This window comes from Podarcis filfolensis (assembly GCF_964270895.1).
Source record: "Podarcis filfolensis genome assembly, chromosome: 13".
Lineage (NCBI taxonomy): Eukaryota > Metazoa > Chordata > Lepidosauria > Squamata > Lacertidae > Podarcis > Podarcis filfolensis.
In genome coordinates this window covers 15,080,046-15,104,812 of record NC_139615.1, presented here as the reverse complement: position 1 = coordinate 15,104,812, position 24,767 = coordinate 15,080,046, and the positions used below count along the sequence as shown (strand labels likewise).

The 24,767-nt window shown below is 42.3% G+C and overlaps 1 protein-coding gene across 2 annotated transcripts in view; it reads right to left on the bottom strand.

Moving 5' to 3' along the window:
* The window catches only part of LOC310748393 (integrin alpha-X-like), a 38,600-nt gene extending 19,653 nt beyond the window's left edge, over positions 1 to 18,947 (bottom strand). The window contains exons 1-11 of one of the 2 annotated variants that reach the window (XM_083584138.1): positions 18,751 to 18,947; positions 12,643 to 12,757; positions 12,415 to 12,527; positions 10,042 to 10,106; positions 8,141 to 8,255; positions 7,313 to 7,443; positions 5,016 to 5,161; positions 3,969 to 4,122; positions 2,519 to 2,669; positions 877 to 959; positions 235 to 364 (exon numbers count right to left, since the gene is read on the bottom strand). In XM_083584138.1, coding sequence (XP_083440264.1) covers positions 235 to 364; positions 877 to 959; positions 2,519 to 2,669; positions 3,969 to 4,122; positions 5,016 to 5,161; positions 7,313 to 7,443; positions 8,141 to 8,255; positions 10,042 to 10,106; positions 12,415 to 12,527; positions 12,643 to 12,757; positions 18,751 to 18,790 — 1,243 coding nt within the window. In that variant the 5' untranslated portion in view covers positions 18,791 to 18,947. Of the gene's footprint in view, positions 1 to 234; positions 365 to 876; positions 960 to 2,518; positions 2,670 to 3,968; positions 4,123 to 5,015; positions 5,162 to 7,312; positions 7,444 to 8,140; positions 8,256 to 10,041; positions 10,107 to 10,482; positions 11,176 to 12,414; positions 12,528 to 12,642; positions 12,758 to 18,750 lie in introns of those variants that run through there. The other variant, XM_083584139.1, reaches the window with a different exon arrangement.
* Between the last annotated feature and the right edge of the window lie 5,820 nt (positions 18,948 to 24,767).

Below are 24,767 nucleotides of genomic sequence, written 5' to 3'. Positions count from 1 at the left end.
AAGCGAGATGAGCGCCGCAACCCCAGTCGGTCACGACTGGACCTAATGGTCAGGGGTCCCTTTACCTTTACCTTTTACCAGTAATATCTGGAGGGTCACAGATTAGTCACCTCTATTATAAAGGGGTGACTTCTCTGAACTTCCTACCAGATACCGTACTAGACAAACACATCCAGCACTTCATGCAGAGCCTTAGAGCACAAAAAAGAAATAATATTTGTTTTTGACACTTACCGAGATAAGCATCTTTCATATCCTTAGTGGAGCTGCGCACATCAATAAAGGCTGGTTTATCAGGGTCCCCATATAGGAAGAGTCCTCCAGACCAGTCATTGGCTCCTACTGCCCCCAAAATGGGTCCAACCTAATTCATCACAAGGAGTGGAAGAGATAATAATACCAAATCAGCAAAGAAGAGATGGTGTTAACCAGCAGGAGGGGATAATCCTAAAATGTAGACTGCATGAGCACTCTTATTATTATATTAGAGTATTATTTTTTTAAAAAAATGTTTACTTTTTGAGGAGCCAGTTCTACAGTCACAATTGCATTGACCTTGCTTGGTTTCATGTCCCAATCAGGTCAGGCTTCCAAGAGGACTTAACTCCACAAACTTACCTAGCTCTTCAAAAGTTGGAACCGTATATATTCCATTTTGTGTTAGCAGGAGTTCATTCTGTCAGTGATTTGCCATATCTTCATAACCAAGTGGGCATTTGAATCTGGAGTCCTGTACAACCTAAATCTAAATTTCACTGTATCAGGCTGGTCCTCTACGTGCCCAAATTTAGCTTGTTTTGGAGGACTGGGATGAGAAAGCTGAGATTTATCAACCTACAAAAAAGGAAGAATAGGTAGGGGATTGAAGTGACTCACCGGGGTTAGCAAGGCACTGAATCCCTCTTGGGACATCTCATACTGGAAGGAGCTTTGGGATGTACCACCTTGGGAATGTGTACCTGTAGACGAAAGATGGGAAGAAAGAGATGCAGGGTGGTAGAACTTGAGAGCTAAGGGGTAATATCTAGCTAACTGAGGATGGAGTCTTGTAGACAGAGGTGAAACCTCATCCTATTGGTGTGGCAGAGGGTAGCCTCTGGTTGATCAGAACAAGACCCTAAATGGAGAGGGAAGGTGCAGAGAGAATGTTAAACCCTCTCAAACCAAGCAGGAAAATGTCTGCTCCCTCACATAGATATTCTACTACACAGGTGAGAAACTAACCAGTAGACCAAATCCTAATCCTCTCACAGACCTGCAAGCCTAGTTTACACATACCAGTCACTTTATGCCGGGTGACAACATCACCTTCAAAGTCCATTTGCTTTTAAACAAACTGCTTGGAAATTGACTTCAAAGTGAAAGCAGTTATGCTTTTTCCTGCCTCCCACCTGACATCAGGGTTTGAAGTAGTTGGGTGTGGTTTATGGGGAAAACAGCATTGTTTTGGGTCAAGTTAGGACCCTGCTGGGTCTAATTTTCTCCTAATGTTATCCCTTAGAGTTTCCTAATAGACAATTCTCAAAGGTTGGCCAAAAATATCTGGATTTTTCAATAGCAATATAATTATATATTACTCCAAATAATGGCAATGGCAGGACATGTAAATCAATAGATAGGTACTGCATAAATAAGATCAGATTAGATTCAAGCAGAAAGATTTATGTCTCCTCTTCTCCTCATACACCTTGATTCATGATTGCCAGCCTTGTGTCTTTCAAATGTTTTGGTCTACAATTCCCACAAGTCCGCACCAAAACATCTGAAAGGCACCATGTTGGTGAAGGCTGGAGTAGACAATTAAATGATACTATGTGACATGGTATTCAAGAGAGGTCCCTAGATAGCCAGCTTTATGTAGTGGTTAGTGTTAGACTAGGACCTAAAGGCCAAAGTTCAAATCTCCACTCAGCCATGAAGCTCACTGGATGACCTTGGGTTAGTCACAGCCTTTTGCTACCTCACAGGGTTGTTGTGAGGGTTAATTGAGGGGGAACTTTGAGTTCTTTGGAGAAAAAGGTGGGATATAAAAGGTAGTTGAAGTGCTGGCATCCAGAGCCAGTAACAGTATGCTAATCTGAACTGTTTCCATGCTTTATTCCTGCAGATCATGGCATCAGTGCAGTTGCCATAGCTTAACGTAAAAAGAAACCTCCATTAGGAGCTATTTTAACTCTGTTACTAGTTCTTCTCTTGAACGTGACCTGGAAGCTACAAGTAAATGTCCTCACCTCCTAATATTTAAAATAAAGATCAGCACACTAATCTTGTGTTACCAACCATGTTTAATTATTACCTCTTGTAAGAAAGAACTAGACATATACCTCATAACAAGCCTATTTGTCGTCATATGAATGTGAGCTGTCTCCATTTCATTTAGGCAGGGTAATGGTCAATAAAATATGGACTAGATTCATGTCCAGATTTGGACTGAGTTAGAATCTCCCAACCACAAGTCAAAAGCTACAGATCTTAGCATTATCTCTAGATCCCTAGAACCACCTGCTGCATTTGGTACCTTCAATGGCAAAAATTTTATCCTCAAGCTTGTTCTGGATGTCCTTGAGAGCATTAAAGTTGTTCACAGAGAAAACATGGTCCGAGGGCGGGTAAGAGGCAATTGTGTTGAGCTCTTGCCTTGGTTTGCCTTGAGAAAAAGCTGCTCCAACCTTTAACAGCATGCCAGAGAGGAGGGGGAGGGGGCAAAGTAGAGAATGAAATGTACTGAATGTAATGATGCCACCAAACTTTGTAACTGCCTTGCTTAGAATACAAATCTGGCATATAGTAATACATATCTCAACTTTGAACTGTGTCTATTTCTTCCATGGTTCTTCTCTACTGTCGATTGCAATCCGAGCTAAGAACAACTCTCAACTTCCACTCTCAAATATATGGCTGGCCCCTATGGAGAGGGAGGTCTCTCTCTTGCCCTTATCCTTCTGCAACTCCTTCCTCCACCTCTGTTTTACTCCAGCCTCTTGTTGGTGGCTGGAATAAAGCCATTTATTTATTTATTTATTTATTTATTTATTTATTTATTTATTTATATACCGCTTTTTATTTTTATTATGGTGTCATCACAGCCAGGGATGGCCAATCCCATTTCACCATTGGGGGCAAAAGAGGAATCTATAGAAATGTAGAGTTGGAAGGGACCACAAGTATCATCTAGTCCAAACCCTGCAATACAGGGATCTTTTGCCCAATGTAGGGCTTGAACCCATGAGATTAAGCGTCTCATGCTCTACCAACTGAGCTATCCCAGTTGCCACCTTCTGTCCCTCCACTTGCGCCATGCTTCTGCTTCTGCTGCCACCACACCCTGGCTCTATCTGAACTCAGTGGGAGCTGAAGCGCTCCTCAAAGTATTACCACTCTGCTTCTGCCATTAGGGAGGGGGAGCCAAACGTGGTGTGCAGGAACGCCCCAGCTCTTGCCAAACTTGTCAGGAGCCAGGGCACTCCTCATAGCATTGCTGCTCACTTGACTTCTCCACTTAGGGCAGGGAAGACAAGCAGCAACACCACATGCTGGAACACCTCTCTCTTGTTGGTGAAACTAGTGGAGTGCTGCTTCTTGCATTTCTGCCACCTGAGGTGGACATTTCACCTTCCCTCATGGGCAGGCAGGCTCTGATCACAGGCATTTAGAAGAAATACCTTTTTTTGGAATTTTTGAGAGAGAGAAAATAAATTTCTTTCTATTTGCTCTGTCCATACTGTTTCAATTCATTGCCAACTGACCAGAAGAAAATAGAGCAGCCTGCTTTTAACCGCAGCTTGATTCGCCAAAATGAAGAGGTGAAGCTTTTTTCAGAATTAAAATAGTCCATCTTGCTAATAACTGTACACCATGCTGGCATAACAGGTACAGGAGGCAGGGAGGGGGAGTTGGTTTTACTTATTCCACTCTTCTAACCTGACTTCCTTGTAATGTCTTGTGGATTTGCTTCTTAGTTATCTTACCCCAATGGCAAAACGGATGATGCCAGCATTGTCAGCCTCTGGTATCACGTCACTATACTCCAGCTTGTCTTCAAATTTCTCTCCATCTGTTATCACAATGAGAATCTTAGAGGCACCACTGCGGGATCCTTTTGCTGGGACAAAGAGCTCACGCCTGGTGGTGGGGAAGGAGTATGAAGGCAAAACAATAAACAAAACTCTTTCTCAGATACTTCATTGAGTTCTAAAAACGTGACATACAAATAAAAGCTGAGTAAGCAAAAAAGTGAAATGTTATAAATAAGCAGCAAACCAAGTAGCAAACAAAATAAGTGCTTAAAACTTAAGGATTTTAAGTGTGTGGGGGGTGGGGTGCAATCAACACCAATCAAGTCTAAAAAGATCAGAGAATAACACAGGACAAAACTCTGGAATACAGTGTTTCAGAAATTACATGATGCGGATCCTTCTTAAGAAGTGACCGAATAAAAGATGATGTAAGGGACTGGACTGAAGAGGAATGGTGAAGTCCCCCCCCCCCCCGCCCCTGAACCTTCCCAAGAAAAGGAGGATAGTATAGATTTACAGTGGTAGTTTGCAGAAGGTCATGACCCTGAGACATGACAGCATGGGGGAAGTAATGGAAGGGGAAGCAGCAGATCCAGAACAGCTGGCTGACACGTTATCATTAGAAAGCATTTCCAACCTCACTTCTCCTAGAACCAGGAGGGCTGTGAAAGTGGAAGAGCAGAAAGCAAACAGACAAAGGGCCTCATGCAGCCACCGTACAAGGGGTGACACTGCAAATGACGTAGAGTAAAAGGAGGGAGATTACTCAGAGCTACGCTATTGATTAATTAGGGAGTACATTCCTTTCTCTCTCTGTGTAAATCCTGAAGAAATTATGTGATAAGCACTCTTCTTGTTACCTGTTTGGGGTTTTTTTGGTTTTTGCTGCCAGTGGGGGAGGGAAAGGATTCCCTGAACCCTGATAGATGATAATTCCAAACTGAATGGAAGCACACAGTATCTCATGCAGAAACAGATGAACACAAAGGAGATACTTACACCACTTTCTGTATAAATGTAGCTGTGTGAGTAGCCCCGTACAGTTGTCTAACTGGTGTAATAAGTGTATTGGGATTTCGAGCGGTCTTGAACCGAAGAAAGTCGAAGTGTTCTTGATATTTGTCTGAATACTGGGCCAAGGCAAACTAAAATGGGAGTGAAAGATGTTAGATACAGCAGCTGAGTGGAAACTGAGGAAAGGATTTGGATACATGGTTGAGGGAAATAATGTACATGAAGTGTATGTATTTGGCTCTGTTTTGAGGAATGATCAGAGAGCTACAACCAAAGCTGTATAAACTCTCATCTGATACAGTATCCAAGTTGATGCGGTATCCAAATTTTGTGGGAAAGAAAATCTGAAGCCTGCAACCTATATAAGTTCTGCACATTAAGCAAAGTTGCCTCCATTTGCAATATTAAATTCAGTTTCTAGTAAACCTGGGAAGGGTCTAAAAAGTTATTGAAGGCACAATAAATCAGCTCGGTCAGCGGGCCACTAGAAACCCTAACAAGACTATGGACATGTTACTACTTACTCTACATCCAGTGCACTCACACTGCAAGTTTTCTAAGCCACATTCACAATATATTAGTCACAATCCATGGTGATCCTGTAGTTTCCTGTCAAATACAGCAGTTTGATGCATGTCTTCCCTCAAACTAGCTTCAATTTGACTAGAAAACTGGGTGCGGAGTAAGCAGTAGTGTGAATATTTGGGACACCCTTCACAGATGTGCAGAGGAGCGCATACACACAGATGACAGCTTTGTGAATATGAGTTCTCTCTCTCTCTCTCTCTCTCTCTCTCTCTCTCTCTCTCTGTGTGTGTGTGTGTGTGTGTGTGTGTGGAAGGGGTGGAGAAATCAGAAAGGCCATGTGTGTTGGGTGAAGACATACTTGCCCTTTCTCCGATATGAGCAAAACTGTGCAAATGTGGTTTGAAATGCAGTAGGGGAAAATGACTTTGCTACATTTTCAGCCACTTATGTGAACATTGCCTAAGACTCTGTTTGACTTCTCAGGTTTCAACAGGACTTTCCCACATATTTTTAAGTGCAGTCATAATGGATAGAAACCAGCTTTAAATAAATAGAAGAGAGAAAGGAAAACAGAACTCTAAAATTCCCAGGATATGTTACTATGTATGTGCTTCTTTGGCATAATTGCTGAATCATGGAATACAGCCTGGTGATGGATCTCTGGAAATGAGAATTTGCCCAACTCACAGTGGACCTTTGAACTGACATACACAGATACGGCATGATATTTTGTGTTAATGATATGCATTCAAGTGATGGGCAGAGCTAGATGAAACCTTATCCAATAATAATGAGTAGTTCTGTCCTATTATTGCTCAGTTTTGGAGGGGAGTTGTGAGTTGAGAATTAAACTAGTTTTTAAAATACATCATTCATAGTGTCCACTCTGACATAATTAGCATTTTTTGAATGTTGCCATGATGGACTGTGTGATATTGGCAGATAGAAATTGGAATGTGAGACTGACCAGATGGATGGACAATATTTTAAAGTGAGCTATAGGGAGCCCCTGCTGATGAAGTGTCTCAGTTCCAGCTGACAAAGCACTAAGGCAAGTTAAGCAGACATATGAGTCCAGAAACACATTTGTTCTGTTGAGGCCAAGGTAGCAGACCTGGAAAAGCTAAAAGAGGCATGAAACCTTCAGTAGCTGTGCCCCACTCCCTTAATGATAGTTCCCCTGCTGTCAGAGAAAATGAGGGTCTTGGGGAAAGGAGAGTGTCATTTTGTGGAAGAGGGAAACATTCCCTTAGAAGGGACCCATTCCTTGTGGGACAAATAGCTATCCTCTCATCCTAAGATATTTCTCTGGGGGTGGAAGGATCCCGTAGTGGGTGATTAAATTATTAGAAAGTGTGTGATGGGCATAGCACCACAAGGTGAATTGCCTGCCTGGCACAAAAGAGAGATGTTGTCCTTTACCTAGATAGCCTGGTAGATAGGGAGGAATCAGTGGTCATGGTGCATATTGGCACCAATGACATAGGGGAAATGTGGTTGTGAGTGAAAGGGCAGTTAAATGGCAAATGCAATTCAATGTAAACAAGTGTACAGTGATGCCTGTTTGGGCAAAAACATCTTAATTTCACATATGCACTCATGGGGTCTGAACTGGCACTGACTGACCAGGAATGATACTTTGGGGTTGTAGTAGATAGCTCAATGAAAATGTTGACTCCATGTGAAGAAGATGTGAAAAAGGCAAAATCCATGCCAGAAACTGAAAAGAAAACTACCCCACATCCCAATGTTACCTGGGTGTCAGTATTTTCAAAACGCGCTATGACCTCCGATATAAATGTCTTCATTTGTGGAAACTCGTGGCGCTTGATGCTTCCTGAACCATCTATCAGAAACACTATGTCAGAGAGCTGTTTTGGACATTCTAGGAGAGGAAACACCAGTTAAATGGCGGAGAGGTGAGATTGAGGCATGTAAAAGAGGGGCACAAAATCAAGAAACTCACATAACACTTGTGTCATCATGCTATACGATCACAATTTTTTTTGAGGTGGGGGTACCTCTGGCTACTAGTGGTTGTAGTGGGAAGGCCTGCTGATATTTCCAAGCTAGTTAACCTGTTCAGCTGACCCAATCTTTTTTTAAAAAGGTCGTATTTAATGCTAGTTTTACTCGGAGTGGACCCATTGAAGTTAATGGACATGACTAACTTAAGTTCATTAAGTTCATTGAGTTCACGATTTATTTGAATACCATCCAAAGTCTGACCAAAGTGTTGCCACCTTTTTTACCAAAGAGGTGGTCCTGTGTGGTGATAAGCAGTAATTTAACAGGCAAATCTTCCCCGTCACTGCACTCCCATGCTTGAAAAAGCATATCTAGCTGAGTTTCGACATGTTAAAAGTAGAAAACCACTGCCAGAAAACCTGTGATCAACATTCACCAATGCACATAACTACTATAACTGATACCATATATCCTGTTCCCAATCTCTGTTTCCTCCCCCAACCTCTAGACATTCAGGCCAGTGAGTTGTTTAATCACTAGTCCTTCTCTTGCCATTCCATCAGTGGTATCTAACTTTGATATTTGCTCATTCCTTCCTAGCTTCTCAATCTCACCTGGTTGGTTCTTAGGAAAGTGTTGTATCTCCCTCAAATTTTCATCCAGGTGAAAACAATAGCCCTTGAGGTATATGTTTTTCCCACAGGTCTGATGGACTGTGGGACCACACACCTGTAGAACCAAGAGAGTCGTCAGTAATGGTGAGGAGATGGTAAGGATAAGTTAGTTAGTTAGTTAGTTAGTTAGCTAGTTTATAGAGATGGAGTTCAAACCTGTGCAGATACCATACTACTAGACTTGAAAATCTTGTACAGTTATGCTCAGATGTGTGGAGACTAAGCTGGCAACTGGTTAACTCAGCTGGGATAAATAAGGCATTCTAGACATGCTCAAAGGCAAGCCCTTCTTAAATGAAACCCTGGCATTAGATGAGGTTCTGAGGAGGGAGCTGAACCCAAGCCCTGGCACAGTGAGACAGAAAGGCACGATGGTAAAGTGTCAGTTGTTGGGGAGGGGGTTGTGCCATGGGGCAGACAAGGCAGACCTTTGAAAGAAAATTCCAAACCCAATTATCTTGATGTATGATCTGTTGAACATGTTCCTCACAGCAGCATTTCACTGTCACTATAGTCAAAGGTTTTTCACCCTGCTGCTACCTTCCTTTCCACGGGTCATCAGGTTGCTATGACTACAGTAGGTCTAAAGTGATATTGGTTGGGTTTTTTGCAACTTCCTAAGGAAATTAAGGAATTATTTAGGGAACTTAAGGTTGGATGTAGGGTTGTGAAATAACTGAGAGGGTTCCTTCGCTCACTTAAAAAATATAAGAAGAGCCTTTCTGGATCAGGCCAATGGCCCATGTAGTCAAGCATTTTGTTCTCACATTGACCAACTAGATGCCTGTGGGAAGCCTGAAAGAAGCACCTGAATGAAACAGCAATTCTCCCCACTTGTGATATCCAGCAACTGGTATTCACATTATGAGTCCATGATATACCTACAAGTAGGGTGCTACAGAATTAAGAAGCAGTGTTTCAGAAAGAAAGAGAAAAGAGAAAAGAGAAAAGAGAAAAGAGAAAAGAGAAAAGAGAAAGAGAGAGAGAGAGAGAGAGAGAGAGAAAGAAAGAAAGAAAGAAAGAAAGAAAGAAAGAAAGAAAGAAAGAAAGAAAGAAAGAATATTCTGAGGTAAATCTTGACAGCTTGTAGTGTTATGAAGTTGCAGGCCTTTTATTAGCAGCAGCTGCTTTTTGACATTATTATTATTATTGTTATTATTGTTATTATTGTTATTATTGTTATTATTGTTATTATTGTTATTATTGTTATTATTGTTATTGCTTAGTGGCATATCTGAGAGTTTAGTCAGTTAGGGAGTTGAAGGGAAGACACACCAGAGAAAAGCTATGGGGAATACTGAGGCCTGGAGGTGTCCACCCAGTGTATTATCAATACTTTTCTAGGGAAGATCAGGGGAAGGGAGGTGATGACTGAGTTGGTCTTAAGAAGCTGCCCTGCATAAAAGTCTTATCAGAGGAAGGTGACACAAGTGGCTTTTTAAAAAGTTGGCTAAACTGTCCAAACAGCCCGGAGTACAACCAGAGGAGCTTTGGGGTACAGATTGTCCCCAGTGGCTGCACTGGGTTGTGGTGTTTGTCTGTGGTGTTTTTTGGAAATTGACCTGAGGTAAAAGAGTCTTCGGAAAATGTCAACAAACACCTTTAAGTCCCTAATGTGTCACTATTACTTTATGCATATAGTATCCCTTTAATAAACCAATAATATTTGTTAAAAGATCATCCTGTCTCTAGTGTTAGTGTCCATCTTGTGCCTAAGCTTACCATCCCAGTTACTAGGAGGCTATTAAAAGGAAAATTAAAGAAGCACAGATACTTAAACTTGTGTTTATACAGGTACTTCTGAAGGAACCTGTATCCCTGACATGGACTTTGCTGCTTACCAGCAACTGGGAGTCTTGGACAGAGACAGACATACCGAGAGACATGTTCACGGCATCAATGGGTCCTGAAAGGAGAAATGTGTACTAAGATGATAAGGCTAAAAGAATATTACCATTATCAATGCAAGAACACTTGTTTGTTATTAATAGAGCATATATATTACATCATAGGCTGAAACTCTATGCAAATTTACTTGCATTGTTTTAGTTTTAAACAAATAAATGTTTGACTGACTACTTGGGAGTAAACCTCTTTGAGTACTGTAAATAAATATGCATAGGCTTGGCTTGCTTTCTCTTGGCAAACATATTTAAATAATTTTTATGCCACAGCGCAAAAGTGTTAAGTAGAAATATATTTCAGTCTCATGGAGAAGGCAGACAATTATTGTCTAAGAAACCTGCCAATAGCTTTTTCTAAAAAAAAATGAATGCACCTACAGATGTTATTTCATTAGCCAGCAATCCCTATGAAGTAGTTATAGCCAACTATTAATCCCTGAGTTTCTAGATCTTTATTTTCTTTCTTTCTTCCCTTTGCTCTGGCTTCTCTTCCCTCACAAACTCTAACTAGCCTCACAGCCTCTAATCTCCCCTCCCCGCTTCAAATTCTAACTGACACTTAACGGATTTTAACTGCCTTGGAATGCTCCTGTCAATCAAAAGTAGCTCCATATGCCAATGTTCTCACAGGGCTAAGGCAGGCATGGGGAACCTCAAGTCCTGAGGCTGAATGCAGCCCTATAAACCTCTCTATCTCAACTTTGGGACTGTTCCCAGGCCACACCCCTCATCTGTCCTGCTCAGGGCCTTGACTGGGTGGTTTTGCCTGACCAGAATGTGTTCTTGAACTTTCACAATCCCCCTTGCACATTGTAGACTATCATTAGTGCATCTCTAAAAGCATACCTCAGCATCTCTCTGACACACAAAAATGGGGATGAAACAGGGGCACTGTTCTACTATGGGGCGGTACCACAAAACCTAAGTTCCTGGACAACTGGGGATGTTGAAAAGTATGCCTCTTAGGAATTCTGACTTCTCCTGACATCCTGACTTTAGACAGTGGTCAAATTAAACAATACAGTAATGCCTGAAAACATTTCCATTACTTTTTTAAGATTGCTTGTAAAAATAGCAGCTGTGCGGGACCTCAGACCACATGCAGACTGCAATGTAAAGGGAGGTTTTAACCTCCTCTTCAATGCCATTGCCTGAATGCAAAGCTTTACAGTGATACCTCAGGTTAAGAACTTAATTTGTTCCGGAGGTCCGTTCTTAACCTGAAACTGTTCTTAACCTGAAGCATCACTTTAGCTAATGGCGCCTCCTGCTGCCGCCGCACCGCCGGAGCACGATTTCTGTTCTCATCCTGAAACAAAGTTCTTAACCTGAAGCACTATTTATGGGTTAGCAGAGTCTGGAACCTGAAGCATATGTAACCTGAAGCGTATGTAACCTGAAGTACCACTGTACTCCAAATTTTCTTCAGTCTGTTTCTTGCACCTGGTAGTGCCGTTAGATATGAGTAGAGGCTGCAGATGCACCATACATTTTAAAGCACTTCCCACAAAGAATCCTGGAAGCTGTTGTTACTCCCCACAGAGCCACAATTCCCACCACATTTAACAAACTACAGTTCCAAGGATTCTTGGGGGGTGCTTTAAATATGTGGTGTGTACATAGCCTTAGACTCTGGACTTGGTAGTCTTGTTGAAAAGGCTCCAGACTCACTTCCAAATGTGGTAAGCTAAGGTTACCAGATTTTTTCCAATGAATCTGGGGATTTTTCAACTTCAATGGATTTTGTATGGGGACTGATTTGTAAATCCAAGGACTGTCCCAAGGAAACGGGGACATCTGGTAACCTTACAGTAAGCTAGCCTTGGAATGTTTCAGGGCCCTCATTCTCCATAGTGGGATTCTGCTCCATATTCCTCCCCTGATGGCATCAATCATTTGCTCTTATATCAGGGACAAATAGCAGCTTCTGGGGGGTGGGGGTGCAGTTGGAGATTTTTGTTGCGGGGGGGGGGGGAGACAGAGAAAGAAAGGATTGACCACCCATGCACCTTGATCTAGATCCAGGTCAGGCATTCTCTGGCTGCTGTTTTATTAACAAAAATTGTGAAAGGTACAGAAATGTGATCACACACTGAATGCATTGTTTAAGTCTGGCCCCTTTGGATTCAACAGAATTCTCAGAGCCATTTTCTGTTCTTGCTCAATGGGCAGTGCGGTTGCCGAATCACAGAAGAGAGGCATGCAGCATTGGGTGTTTGCTCCAGACTTAAGCCACATGTCTTGGCTCCCAATTCTTTTCTTCTGTTGCAACTCCACAGGAACACAGACTCCACCCAGTGACATACTCACTTTGCACAAGGACCTCCTGGCAACTGCCTGATTTTCTTGGCCCCGGCTGACATTTGTAGAGTTTACCTGTTTCATTCTCTCCCCCCTTCTGGAGTGGGGCACCAACCAACAGCCTGCGGGAGCAAAAACACATGGAGACAATTCAGGGCTGTCTCTTCTGCCACTCCTGGGGACTGAATGATGAGACATAAAGCTCTCCAAGGACCCAGAGAACCAGCAGTTGCATACCCTCCATTTCTTCCGCTTCCGAACTGCGCTACACTCTGCCCAAAGCCCAGTGCTGCTTCCTGGAAGACGGCTGGCTGTTCGGTATCCAAACTGAATCCATGGCATGGTGTCAGCACTGCAGGGGATGATCAAAGAACTTCCTCAAGCTTTTTTTTATACAGCAAGAGGGAATTTATTTGTTTTATTTATTTATTAAATCGGTATACTGCCCTTCATCTGAAGATCACAGGGCAGTTGACAACATTAAAATACAAAAGAAAAACACAAAATGTACAATAAAAATGAAAGCCGAAGGAAACCAGTTTAAAGGGACACCCCACAAACCCATTGAAAAGGACATCAAATTTTAATCACCCAAAGGCCTAGCGTCACATTCTGAGCATTTGTAAAGTCTCACTTCAGTATGCATTCTTTTATGTTTAATACAATTGAATGGAGAAGTAAAGCCCTTGTTGCACTCTGAGCATTTTTATCTCCTCTCCACTTCATCGGCTCTCTGGTGTGCGATAAGACCTGGCAGGGAAAGATACCTCCAATCACAGTCTGAGCCTCTCCCCTGGTGTGCTTGGAGGCTGGTGCTGTAATTGAAGTTCTGCCCACGTTCTGAGCATTTATAAGGCCTCTCTCCAGGGTGGAGGAGACCCCAAAGAGGCCAAAATAGTTTGGCAACTGCTGGGCTAGATTAACCAGCTAAATCTTAGAGCAGGAGTAGCCAACATATTGCTCTCCAGGTGTTGTTGGACTCCTACTCCTCACCAGCCCCCCAATCAATAGTCAGAAGTGATGGGAGTGGTAGTTCAACACCTGGAAGGCACCGCATTGGCTACCCCTGTCCTTGATGATTATCAAACTTTGGGTCTGGCAACCCATAGTTGAGGGTGATCAAGAGACACCTGTAAGGAGGCGTCTTGAATTCTAGTGGGCTGGCCATGATCGGCTGCTGCTAGATGGCAAATAGCATCTGAGGGTCTCCCCTGAACTGGGATTTTGTTAGGAGCAGTTGTAAGGAGAACCCACTTGCTCACTCTACTTCCATCAATAAATCTCTATATGTGGCCCACTTTCCTTTCATATTTAATTTTTTGCTCACTCTAGGTCTTTGGGTCAGTGCCTAGAGCAGTAGGCAATGCATATTGTCAGGCAAGAGAGGGTGAGCGTAAGATTGGAAAAATTAGAAATGGAGAGAGAGCAATAATGACATATTCGCTCATTCCAAGCATAACATTCCCACTTTTTCTCTGATAGTGGATCCTGATCTTGAGGAAGATACCGTGCCTTTAACAATGCATGACAGGTAAATCCAACAGGTGTTCCTTTACCTCAACACAATGGGGTTATGGTGATGAGAAGGGAAAAGCTAGGCCTGTTGAACTTCTGCCCATTAGTACACTGTCCAAATCACAAATCTAATTAGAAAAAGGGTGATGCCCCATGAGGTTTACAACACAATTTCTGGGGAATGGGTGTATGTGAAGGAGGGCATGAGACAGCAATGAATGGCGGATGTAGGGGGAAAAGTTAGGATGCTGAAAGCATAATTATTCAGAATGCAGTTCAGGAAGTAACCGTCTGGCTATCTCTGCCAGACTAACTGGCTTTGTGACCTATGAATTTGTTTATGCTGGGTCACACTGCAAACCCACGCAGCTAGTACTTGCAACACATTTTCTTCATGCTATGGCCTCGGACATAGGACATAGGCCCTCCTGTGAAACAAATAGAGAAGAGAGTTGGGGGAGGGAGGAAATGACTAAGTTGCATGGTTCTGGCCGAAGAAGAGTCTGATGACCGAGGGATATATGGATCCTCTGCTTGCGACTGCAGTGGGATCCTGCCGCCATCCGTAGGCATTCATTCCATAAGATGCACAGACATTTCCCCTTACTTTTTAGGAGGAAAAAAGTGTGTCTTATGGAGCGAAAAATACGGTATATATTCCCAGGATTCTTTGGGGGAAGCTATGCTGCCTTGAGGCAACTGCCTCAGCCTAGCTCACAGGCAAGCCAGCTCTGATTGGTGAGGTCAAATGCACTTGTATACAGTGGTACCTCGGGTTAGGTACTTAATTCGTTTTGGAGGTCCGTTCTTAACCTGAAACTGTTCTTAACCTGAAGCACCGCTTTATCTAATGGGGCCTCCCGCTGCCGCCGCGCCGCTGCTGCACAATTTCTGTTCTCATCCTGAAGCAAAGTTCTTAACCTGAAGCACTATTTCTGGGTTAGTGGAGTCTGTAACCTGAAGCATATGTAACCTGAAGCGTATGTAACCCGAGATACCACTGTAATATTTTAGTTTATTGTGCCAAGCTCCTGTCAGGGATGGACCAATCTGTGAAGTTTGGTTCTCTCAGTTGCTAACTTTTCCATTTCAAATTCAGTCCTCCAAATTTCTGCAGCAGTTCTTCTTCTTCTTCTTCTTCTTCTTCTTCTTCTTCTTCTTCTTCTTCTTCTTCTTCTCCTTCGATTGCATAATCCAAAACACACATAAACGTACTATACCTTAGGGTTACCATATTTCAAAAAGTGAAAATCCAGACACAAAAGTTGTTGAGCTTTTTTGGGGGGTGGCAGAAATTCCAGACATATGCCAGCCCTACATATATACTTTGACTAAGTATTGAGTATAAAATACACCCTCTACCATACATTATTTTTCTATCCTTCCCGCTTGCCTGTAAAATATTTCTGATATTAGATTTTGTTGACTATTCTTCCATTGGCCTGTTACATCTTTCCTGTGAGCTATACCATTGCACCTCATTTATGGGATGCTCTCCTCAGGGAAGCTCACCTGTCACCTTCTTTACATATCTTTAAACATCAGGCAAAAATAGTCTTCTTCTTCCAGGCCCTTTAAACTGTGTGTGTGAGAGAGTATATTGTTTCTGTTTGCTGCTATGCTGTGTATTTTTATATTATAAACTGCCCTGTGACACTCAGATGAAGGGTGGTTTAGAAATTTAATTATAAATAAATAAATAAATGAATGAATGAATGAATGAATGAATGAATGAATAATAAAATTAACCATGTCAATCCTGCAGAGTCCTAATAAAAACTTATCTCAGGAATTCTCAGCTTACCTTGGTTCTTATTCACATTAGCAACTTTCCTAGATACTCTTGGTTTCTTGTTTTGTAGCTAGAGTAGAATTATTGGAAATATATTCATTTTTATTATATCCTTACCAATGAGGAATGGCTTGCCTCAATCCAGTTCATTATATCTTTTTGTTCTTGTTTCTGCAGAGGATGGCGATTCATCTCATAAAGATCGTGCCATTTTGAAGCGATATTTACTTTCACAAATGTTCTAACTGTTGATCCATTTATCTTCTTTGACCAACCCAATATCAACATTTAAGGAGAATAATTACTTTTGGCTAAATTAACTTTATACCTGAAATGTTATTTAATTTTATTACAAGAATTCTTCTCTATTTGTCTGAAATATTACCATATTACCTGTGTATAGGGTTGCCATACGTCCAGAGCTGAAGTAGCATCCAGAATTTTTGGATATCGTCAAAAAGCACAACAACTTTTCCCCAAAAACCTTTGTGTTTGGATTTTTACTTCTTGAAATATGGCAACCTTGCCTGTATATAAACTTATTTTATATTTGGTGTGCCCTGTCATGTATCTTTTTGTTTTTGCCTGATATCCCCAGCTAACATTTCTAAAGTCATTATAAACAGCACATCTGTTATAATGAGGAGCTTTGACCATTAATCATTAGTTTTGATATTGGAGCATTATAGATAATTTATATCCATTTACATAATTCAGATTCAAAATCATATTTGATCATACATTCTTTCAGAAAGGGTCTTTCTAGCCTGTCAAACTCTAGCCAGTCAAATGCTTTTTCTGAATCTAAAAATACACATATTGTCAGGATATTCCCTAGTATAATGCATTTTTGAACATCATTTTCACTAATATATTCCTTTTGTATACGTATATTCCCCTAATGCATGCATTTTTGTAAACAATGGTTGCAGAACTGCATCACACAATTGTATTTCAAAGGATAGCTGCATTTTGAGAAGTGCAAATTAGATAGTTTCTCATTAAAATGCAAACAAAATTAAACCTGCTTCCCGATCCCTAGCTTCCCCAAGCCCACCACTGTACCAGCTGAAAGGCTGGTGAGGACAATTTCATGATATATGGATATAAGAGCTAAATGGAACCTCCATTTTCAAAGGCATTTCACATGCAACCATTTTCATGGACATGATTGCATGGCATGGAACTGACTGGTTCCACCTCTGACTTCCATGTTTCCATTGGAAGGTCGGAACAGCTTCTACATGTATAAGGGTCTCATAGGATTGATAAAGCCACTTCCACCCTTCGAAGGAGGTGGAGTTGTGGGCTTCACGGCCCCACCACGCGTGGTGGCTGGAGCCCAGCTCCGTGCGATTGGGGGGATTCCTGGCCTCGTCATCCCCTGGCCAGCCAATCGGCTGGCTCTGGGGGCATGGCCTGCCCTATTTAAGGCAGGACACAGCCGGGGGATCGCCCTCTTTCCCTGCCTGCCAGCTGTTCCTGTTCAGTTTCTCATTTTTCCATCCTTCCAACTTCACATCACTTCAATTGTTTCTTTTTCTAAAGCCCCCACAAAAATTAATCAGCATTTTAAAGTGGATTTCTCTCAATATAAATATTTTTGTTTGCAGTTTTTGCCTAATATAGACATTTTTGCAAGTCATTTCCCCCACTGTGTTTCAGTTTGCAAATTGTTTGGGGAAGTGTGAATTAGGCAAGTCCACTTTTAAATATGATCTATACAGAATTCCCCCTCACATTTCTAGGATATCAGCACATAATAAGAGCCCCTAAATTCTGGCGGGTTCCCTTCCCAGCCACACAAATGAAGTTTACCTGCATACATGTCCTAATGGGTGGGACCAGTAAAACAAGCCTGTTTTCCTCTTCACAGATTAACAGTAAAGGATATGTTTGTGAGAACCCAGTTAATATATCTCTAGGAAGGTCTGGTACAAGAAAATTAGGGATGTCAAGCTATTAATTTTTTTTATTGATTAATTATCTGCATATTAGAGAACTGTTTGAATTTCAATACTTGAATGTTATCAAACTTCATTACATGGGTCTTTTCAGATACTAGAGGAAATGTGAGAACGCTTACAATTTAATAAATAAAAGCTACCACATTGCTCTGGTTATCTCCCGCTTGGACTACTGCAATGCGCTCTATGTGGGGCTACCTTTGAAGGTGACCCGGAAACTACAACTAATCCAGAATGCGGCAGCCAGACTGGTGACTGGGGGCGGCCGCCGAGACCACATAACACTGGTCTTGAATGACCTACATTGGCTCCCAGTACGTTTCCGGGCACAATTCAAAGTGCTGGTGTTAACCTTTAAAGCCCTAAACAGCCTCGGCCCAGTATACCTGAAGGAGCGTCTCCACCCCCATCGTTCTGCCCAGACGCTGAGGTCCAGCGCCGAGGGCCTTCTGGCGGTTCCCTCATTGCAAGAAGCAAAGCTACAGGGAACCAGGCAGAGGGCCTTCTCAGTAGTGGCGCCCGCCCTGTGGAACGCCCTCCCATCAGATGTCAAAGCGATAAACAACTACCTGACATTCAGAAGACATCTTAAGGCAGCCCTGTTCAGGGAAGTTTTTAATGTGCAATATTTTAGAGTGGCTGGGGAAACCCAACCAGATGGGCGGGGTACAAATAATAAATTATTATTATTATTATTATTATTATTATTATTATTATTATTATTATATAGAAGTAGCAGGAAAGCCCCCTTTATACAACCGTTGTTATTTCCTACAGCAGTAACAACAGTAACCATAGTAACAAATATCCCCAATGATTAATCAACCCAGCTTTAGCTGATTAATCTGCTGGCTGAAGCTAGCAGATCCAATTCTGTAGTTTTAAAAAAGTGTCCACTGCTATGCATTCTGTTCTTTTTCAAGGGTGAGTGATTTGCCCTCTGTCATGTACTTCTGCTTTGCTCTGCCCTAATGGGTTTTTGTTTACAAGAAAATCAACTGGTCTTGCCCCAGTACTTCTGTTCTAGCTCAGAGACTCCGCTTTTCCAAATAACAATAAGGAGGCACTTACCTGTAGCAGACAAATAGATGAGCAGTGGCAGAGAGTCCATCCTTGGCTAAGTGTTGGCTGTGCAGAAGCTTTGGGGAGGCTGGGTGGTGATTAGAAAGATTAGGCATCACCACACCCTCCAGAAGTGGGTGTTAAAGTTATGACCCTGTATGAAAAAAAGCGGTCGGATGAAGCAAGCTTCAGTGCCCTTTGCAAAACAGAGAGATGTGGAACAAGGGATTGAAGGGGAAGCTGTGTCAAGAGCAGTGGTAGATGAAAGCATGTGGGATGTGAGGTTTCACCCACAAGGGGCCAAATATAGTACTCCATCAATACATTTCCTCTTCTATTATATTCTCCATTTCTACATTCATGTTGTGAGATGATTTTGATAGTTATGACAACCATTCTTTATCCATATAAAAGTCACTGGAGTTAAACCAGAGGCATCTCACTGACATATTAGATACACCTGCCTGGCAGACCTGTGTGCTGAGAGAAAAGTCTGTGTTTTTATTCTGGCCAAAATGTCCTGCAGTCAGCATAAGGAGAAATCTGCTGGAGCCAGAATAAGAATGACCTTCAGTATGTTGACTTACGGCAAATGCCTTTCACTCTGGACAATGGGACCATTCAACAGATTTGTAACTAGTGGCCCAAACCCTCACACCTTGTTAATCCACAGCTGTGAACAGAGAACAATATCTTTCAGCCACCAAATGCCTGGGCAAACAGGAATTTTTAAAAATTCTTCCCGTACTTCCCGTACTATTACTACCACTGTAGTAATACATCAGTGTGTATGGCATTTGACAGTATGAAGTTAAAATTATGGTACAGCAGAGACAAGTGAGGAAGCGTAGAATAAAGGCATTCAATTCAGTGACACCTATTTTAGCTTTGTTCCTGTAGGGGATGAAAGGCAGCTCCTGAGCAAGGATTTGAAGAAAATGAGGAAATTATAGCAGTTATGCAAAAGAAAAGAGGTTGATTCAAAGTCTGCAATCAAATGTGCTTTTTGCTGTCCCCAGGATATGTAGCACTCTATCATCTCTTCTGTTGTAAACCAACTTTATCAGCAGATGTAGCTATTTGTTTGATATTTGTTAATAGTAAAGTCAGGTCCTTTGGTTCAGTAAAGGAGATGCTTGGTTCAGCTGGCACTCCACCTACGCCCAAGAACAACTGGCTCCTTTTATTTCATTCGTAGGTCACAGTGAAATGAGTGCATCCTCTAGAGAGAGTTTGGAGAGAGTTTGGATTTGATATCCCGCTTTATCATTACCCGAAGGAGTCTCAAAGCGGCTAGCATTCTCATTTTCCCTTCCTCCCCCACAACAAACACTCTGTGAGGTGAGTGGGGCTGAGAGACTTCAGAGAAGTATGACTGGCTCAAGGTCACCCCGGTTCACCAGATTACGAGTCTACCGCTCTTAACCACTACACCACACTGGCTCTCCTCTAGACAGGCACAGCAGAGGAACTGATCCTTGGTGAGACTGGCTGTCCTCATTGACAAGAGATTGCTTATCCTCATGGGATTGAGAGGAGGGATACCTCAGGCAATCAAGTCCCAATATGATATGGACTTAGGACACCTTGTCCTGATTGGCTCGTCCCCTTCAACTCTGTTCCCTAAGAGCGCTCATTATGTGGCAGGAAACTTGCACGTTGTATCTGTATCTGTTTCAGAGACTTTGGTCTATCTGGCCTCTGTCTCAACATCTCCAGTGGTTCCTGGTGCCCATTGGGACTGGTAGGGCAGAAGGCCAGTAGTAGTTGGAGCCAGAGCCAATGGCAGGCAGAGACAGCTAATTCTAGCTTAGCACTTGTCCTCCTTCCTGCTGAGATCTATAAGGAAGAAGCTGAAAGGCAGGTAGGTATACCCTGGACTGGATATACAGGCAGATAGAGGACAGACAAAGGCTGGTGGGGAAGGGACTTTATTTGCCCTAATGGACCACCCTTCACTGACTCATCTCAGTGGGTTAGAGTGTGGTGGCTGATACCGCCAAGGTTGCAGGTTTAATCCCCGTATGGGAAAGCTGCACATTCCTGCATTGGATTAGATGATCCTGATGGCTCCTTCTAAATCTATAGTTCTATGATTCTATGATTGTCTCAAGATGAGGTCCCCACCATGGTGCCTGTGGCTACCATGGTGCCCTCAGGCATTCCCCTTGGTATTTGCCAAGGCTCCTCCTTTTCCCATTTTTAAAAAATATTATTCAATTGTTGGGGGTGCTGCCTGAGTGTGGGTGCTTCCTGCCTTTCCCCCTCTGTGCTTCACTCACTTATAGGTGAGGTATGAGACACTTCCTGCCTGCAAACTTGCAGCAAGGCTCAAACTAGGTGATACTGTCACTACATGGCTAGCAACCATACCAGGGTCCTGAGGACAGAGGCAGATTTAGGGGAGTGAGGAGACATGGGGTGCCACAGGGGGCACAACAACTATGAGGTAGAGTGGAAGGCAGAGGCAGGGGGCAAATTTTGAGCGTTGTACAGGGCATCACTGAGATTTGAGACCCCAAGGTCTGAGGAACAGCACCCTGTTGAAAGTCCACTGAATTTTTGTTATTTTTTGTATGTGCTCTGTAACTGTCCCCCACGTTGAACTGTTTTATAATGTTTTGTACATCCCCTTGGGATATATGTGGAAGGTGATTAAACAGTAATAGTAATAATAGTAACAATAATAAGTCAGTTTCCACATATATCCCAAGGTGATGTGCAAAATATATTGCCTTGGGACATATGTGGATGGTGAATAATAATAATAATCCTGGGAAGTATTAAAGGTGCTGGGAATTGTAGCTCTGTAGTGGGTAAACCACAGCCCCCTTGGATTCTTTGAGGGAACCCATATGCTTTAAATGTGCTTCAAACGTGCTTGAATGTACTGTATTGGCCCGAATATAAGCCACACTTTTTTCCCAAATTCCGACCGTGAAAAGTTAAAGTGCGGCTTAAATTTGTGACCTTAAAAATTTAGGCTTTTATGAAACAGACATATGGTAAAACAGAACATAAAAACATTTTATTGCCAATTTGCAAGCTTGAGACTGTTGTGCAGTTAATTCTAATGTCATTCATCACTTTACAGTGCAGTATTGATTTTTTATTTGCATTTAATTTCCATTTACGGTGCTACAAACAGGTGTTTAACTCATTTGTGGGTCCTCTCTAGTACGCATAAGATTTTCTTCTACATTTGCCATTTAGGGGTGTGAGTGCCTGCAGAACTTTAAGGGAGCAGCTTATATTCGGATATTGTTTTTTTTTTCTTTCCTCCCGTTGAATTTTAAAGGTGCGGCTTATATTCGGGTGAGGCTTATCTTCGGGCCAATACAGTATGGTGAGGATGTGAATAACATGGGCTCAACCAATTCGATCCTTCTGACTTTTGATTCAAGATGAAATATTTTGAGAGATGTCCTGATGCCTAATGGGGGGTGGAAACCAGACTCTGCCTTTTTGTTTTGCAACTTCTTGCTCCGTTGCAGGAGATGGTCTCAAAGAGGGAGTAAAATCTACAGTGTTGCAAGGAGGCAGATCAGGAAGATAAATTATTACACCTCAACCACTTCCCCTTTTCCTGTGCTGAGCAAGCTTTGCATCCGGGCTCTCTTGGTGCTGGTCTGGCTCTCTGGTGAGCTGCAGCAGGCGTTTCATCTGCAGCATCTTATCTTGCGCTGATGTCCACAGCAGGAGTGATATAATCAGTAGATGGATTATAGCAGCTTAAGAGTGTTATATTGATTAAATGCTTATTCCTGAAGGAGCGTCTCCACCACCATTGTCCAGCCCCACTGAGGTCCAGCGCCGAGGGCCTTCTGGAGGTTCCCTCGCTGTGAGAAGTGAGGTTACAGGGAACCAGGCAGAGGGCCTTTTCGGTGGTGGCACCTGCCCTGTGGAACGCCCTCCCAGCAGATGTCAAGGCAATAATCAACTATTTTACTTTTAAAAGACAACTGTTTAGGGAAGTTTTTAATGTTTGATGCTGTATTGTTTTTAATATCCGGTTGGAAGATGCCCAGAGTGGCTGGGGAAACCCAGGCAGATGGTGGGGGGGGGGGGAGTATGCATGTATGTATGTATGTATGTATGTATAAATAAATAAATAAATAAATAAAAGAATATTGAAGCTTCTAATGGATTTGGTATTATGGCTGCTGCGTACACAACATTTAAAGCCCCTCTCCAGGAATCTTGGGAACTGTAGTTTAATCCTTCACAGAGCTACAATTCATGGAATCATAAGAGTTGGAATGGACCCCGAGGGTCATCTAGTCCAACTCCCCTTCAATGCAGGAATCTCAAATAAGGCATCCATGACAGATGGCCATCCAAACTCCTTAAGTAAATAATTCAAAGGTACTATAGGATAGTTACATCTCAAAACACATCTTACAACATCCAACCTCCAGTCATGATCACAAACCGATGCCTTTCTTAGAATCACAGTATTGGAAAGTTGGAAGGGAACCCAAAGGTTTTCTAGTCCAACCCCCTGCAATGCGGGAATCACAGGTAAGAATTCCTAATAGGTGGCCATCCAATCTCTGTTTAAAAACCTCCAGTGAAGGTGAGTCCACCATCTTCTGAGGGAGTTCCTCCCACTGTTGAACAACTCTTACCATCATTCTTCATTCAGAACACTCCAGATGACTCTCCAGCAGTTTCCTAGTCATTTGGGGATATTTGCCTGCAATTTTCCCAAGCAAAAGTTGGGGTCAAAGTAGCTTGGCTGTGGGCCATTATGGGAGATGAGCTGGTCATTTGCTGTCCAAATTGGACCTTACCCAGTCACTATGTATCAATTGGTGTGTGAAATGCAGCATGTGAAATTTACATGTATGTAAATTAGGGGTGGGGGGTTGACACTTAAACGTGAAATCACCTGATTTCCAAAGCAATAAATGAAAACACAGCCGTCTTTTGAAATTTGTGTTTCTCTGAAGTTTGCAGTTCAGTTCTCGTCACGCAATGTGCACAAAAATGCATATAACCTGGGTAAAATGTGCATATTAATGCATATAGCAGAGAAAAGAACATGCAGAAATACATGTTTATTAGGGGGAAATGCTTTGGAAAAATCTGTATCTTCAGAGAAATTTGCACAGAAATGCTGGTGAGTTTTCATGAGGCTCAGGACTCCAATTCTGAGCAATTTGCAATCCCATGTATGTCTATTTGGAAATAAGTTCCTACTAGTCAGTGCCCACTGAGCACAATGGCTATGATCTCCCTCCACTGTTGAAGGCAGTGTGCCTTTGAACACCTGTTTCTGGGGCTCCCAAGTGGGGAGAGTTGCTCTTGCGCTCAAGTCCCACTTGTGGGCTTCCCATAAATATCTGGTCAGCCACCGTGAGGAAACCACTTCACCCTCCCATTGAAATTGTAATTGCTAGGGGTTTTTAACTGCATGCTCATTATTCAAACTACGACTCCCAGGAAACTTTGTGGGAAGCCATAGCAGTTAAAGGGGTCTACAGAACAACATCATTTTGCAATGCGTATCTGCTGAGTAGAGAGAGAAAGGGTATTGTGGGTGACTTCATTCTGCAAACCTTTTGGAGTTCCTGTTTGTACATATTAGGAACAGAAAGTATAGTTGTTTTGAAACAAGTAGACAGATCATGAACTACTCATTGTCTGAGGAGTTCCTCTCTTTTAGAAAGAAAATGCCCCTTTCTTCACCTTCCGAAGACAAGATAGCTGTTTTTAAAGACACTTGAAGGCTGTCACCCATGTTCATGTTTAGTAAGCTGGTTTTTTGACAGTGGGATAAAAGGAATGTGTTTAAATCACGTGTGTTTGTGTGCATGCTGATAGAAATGCAAAGCGATTATTTTCTCAAAACACCTTAGTAAGTAAGAGAGGACCTGACCTGGTAGAAGTGTATAAAATAATGGAGGAAATGGATAGAGAAAAGCTCTTCTCCCTCTCTCATAACACTAGAACTTGTGGACGTCCAATAAAGAATGTTTGGAAGATTCACGACAGGCAAATTGAAGTGTTTCTTAACACAGCGT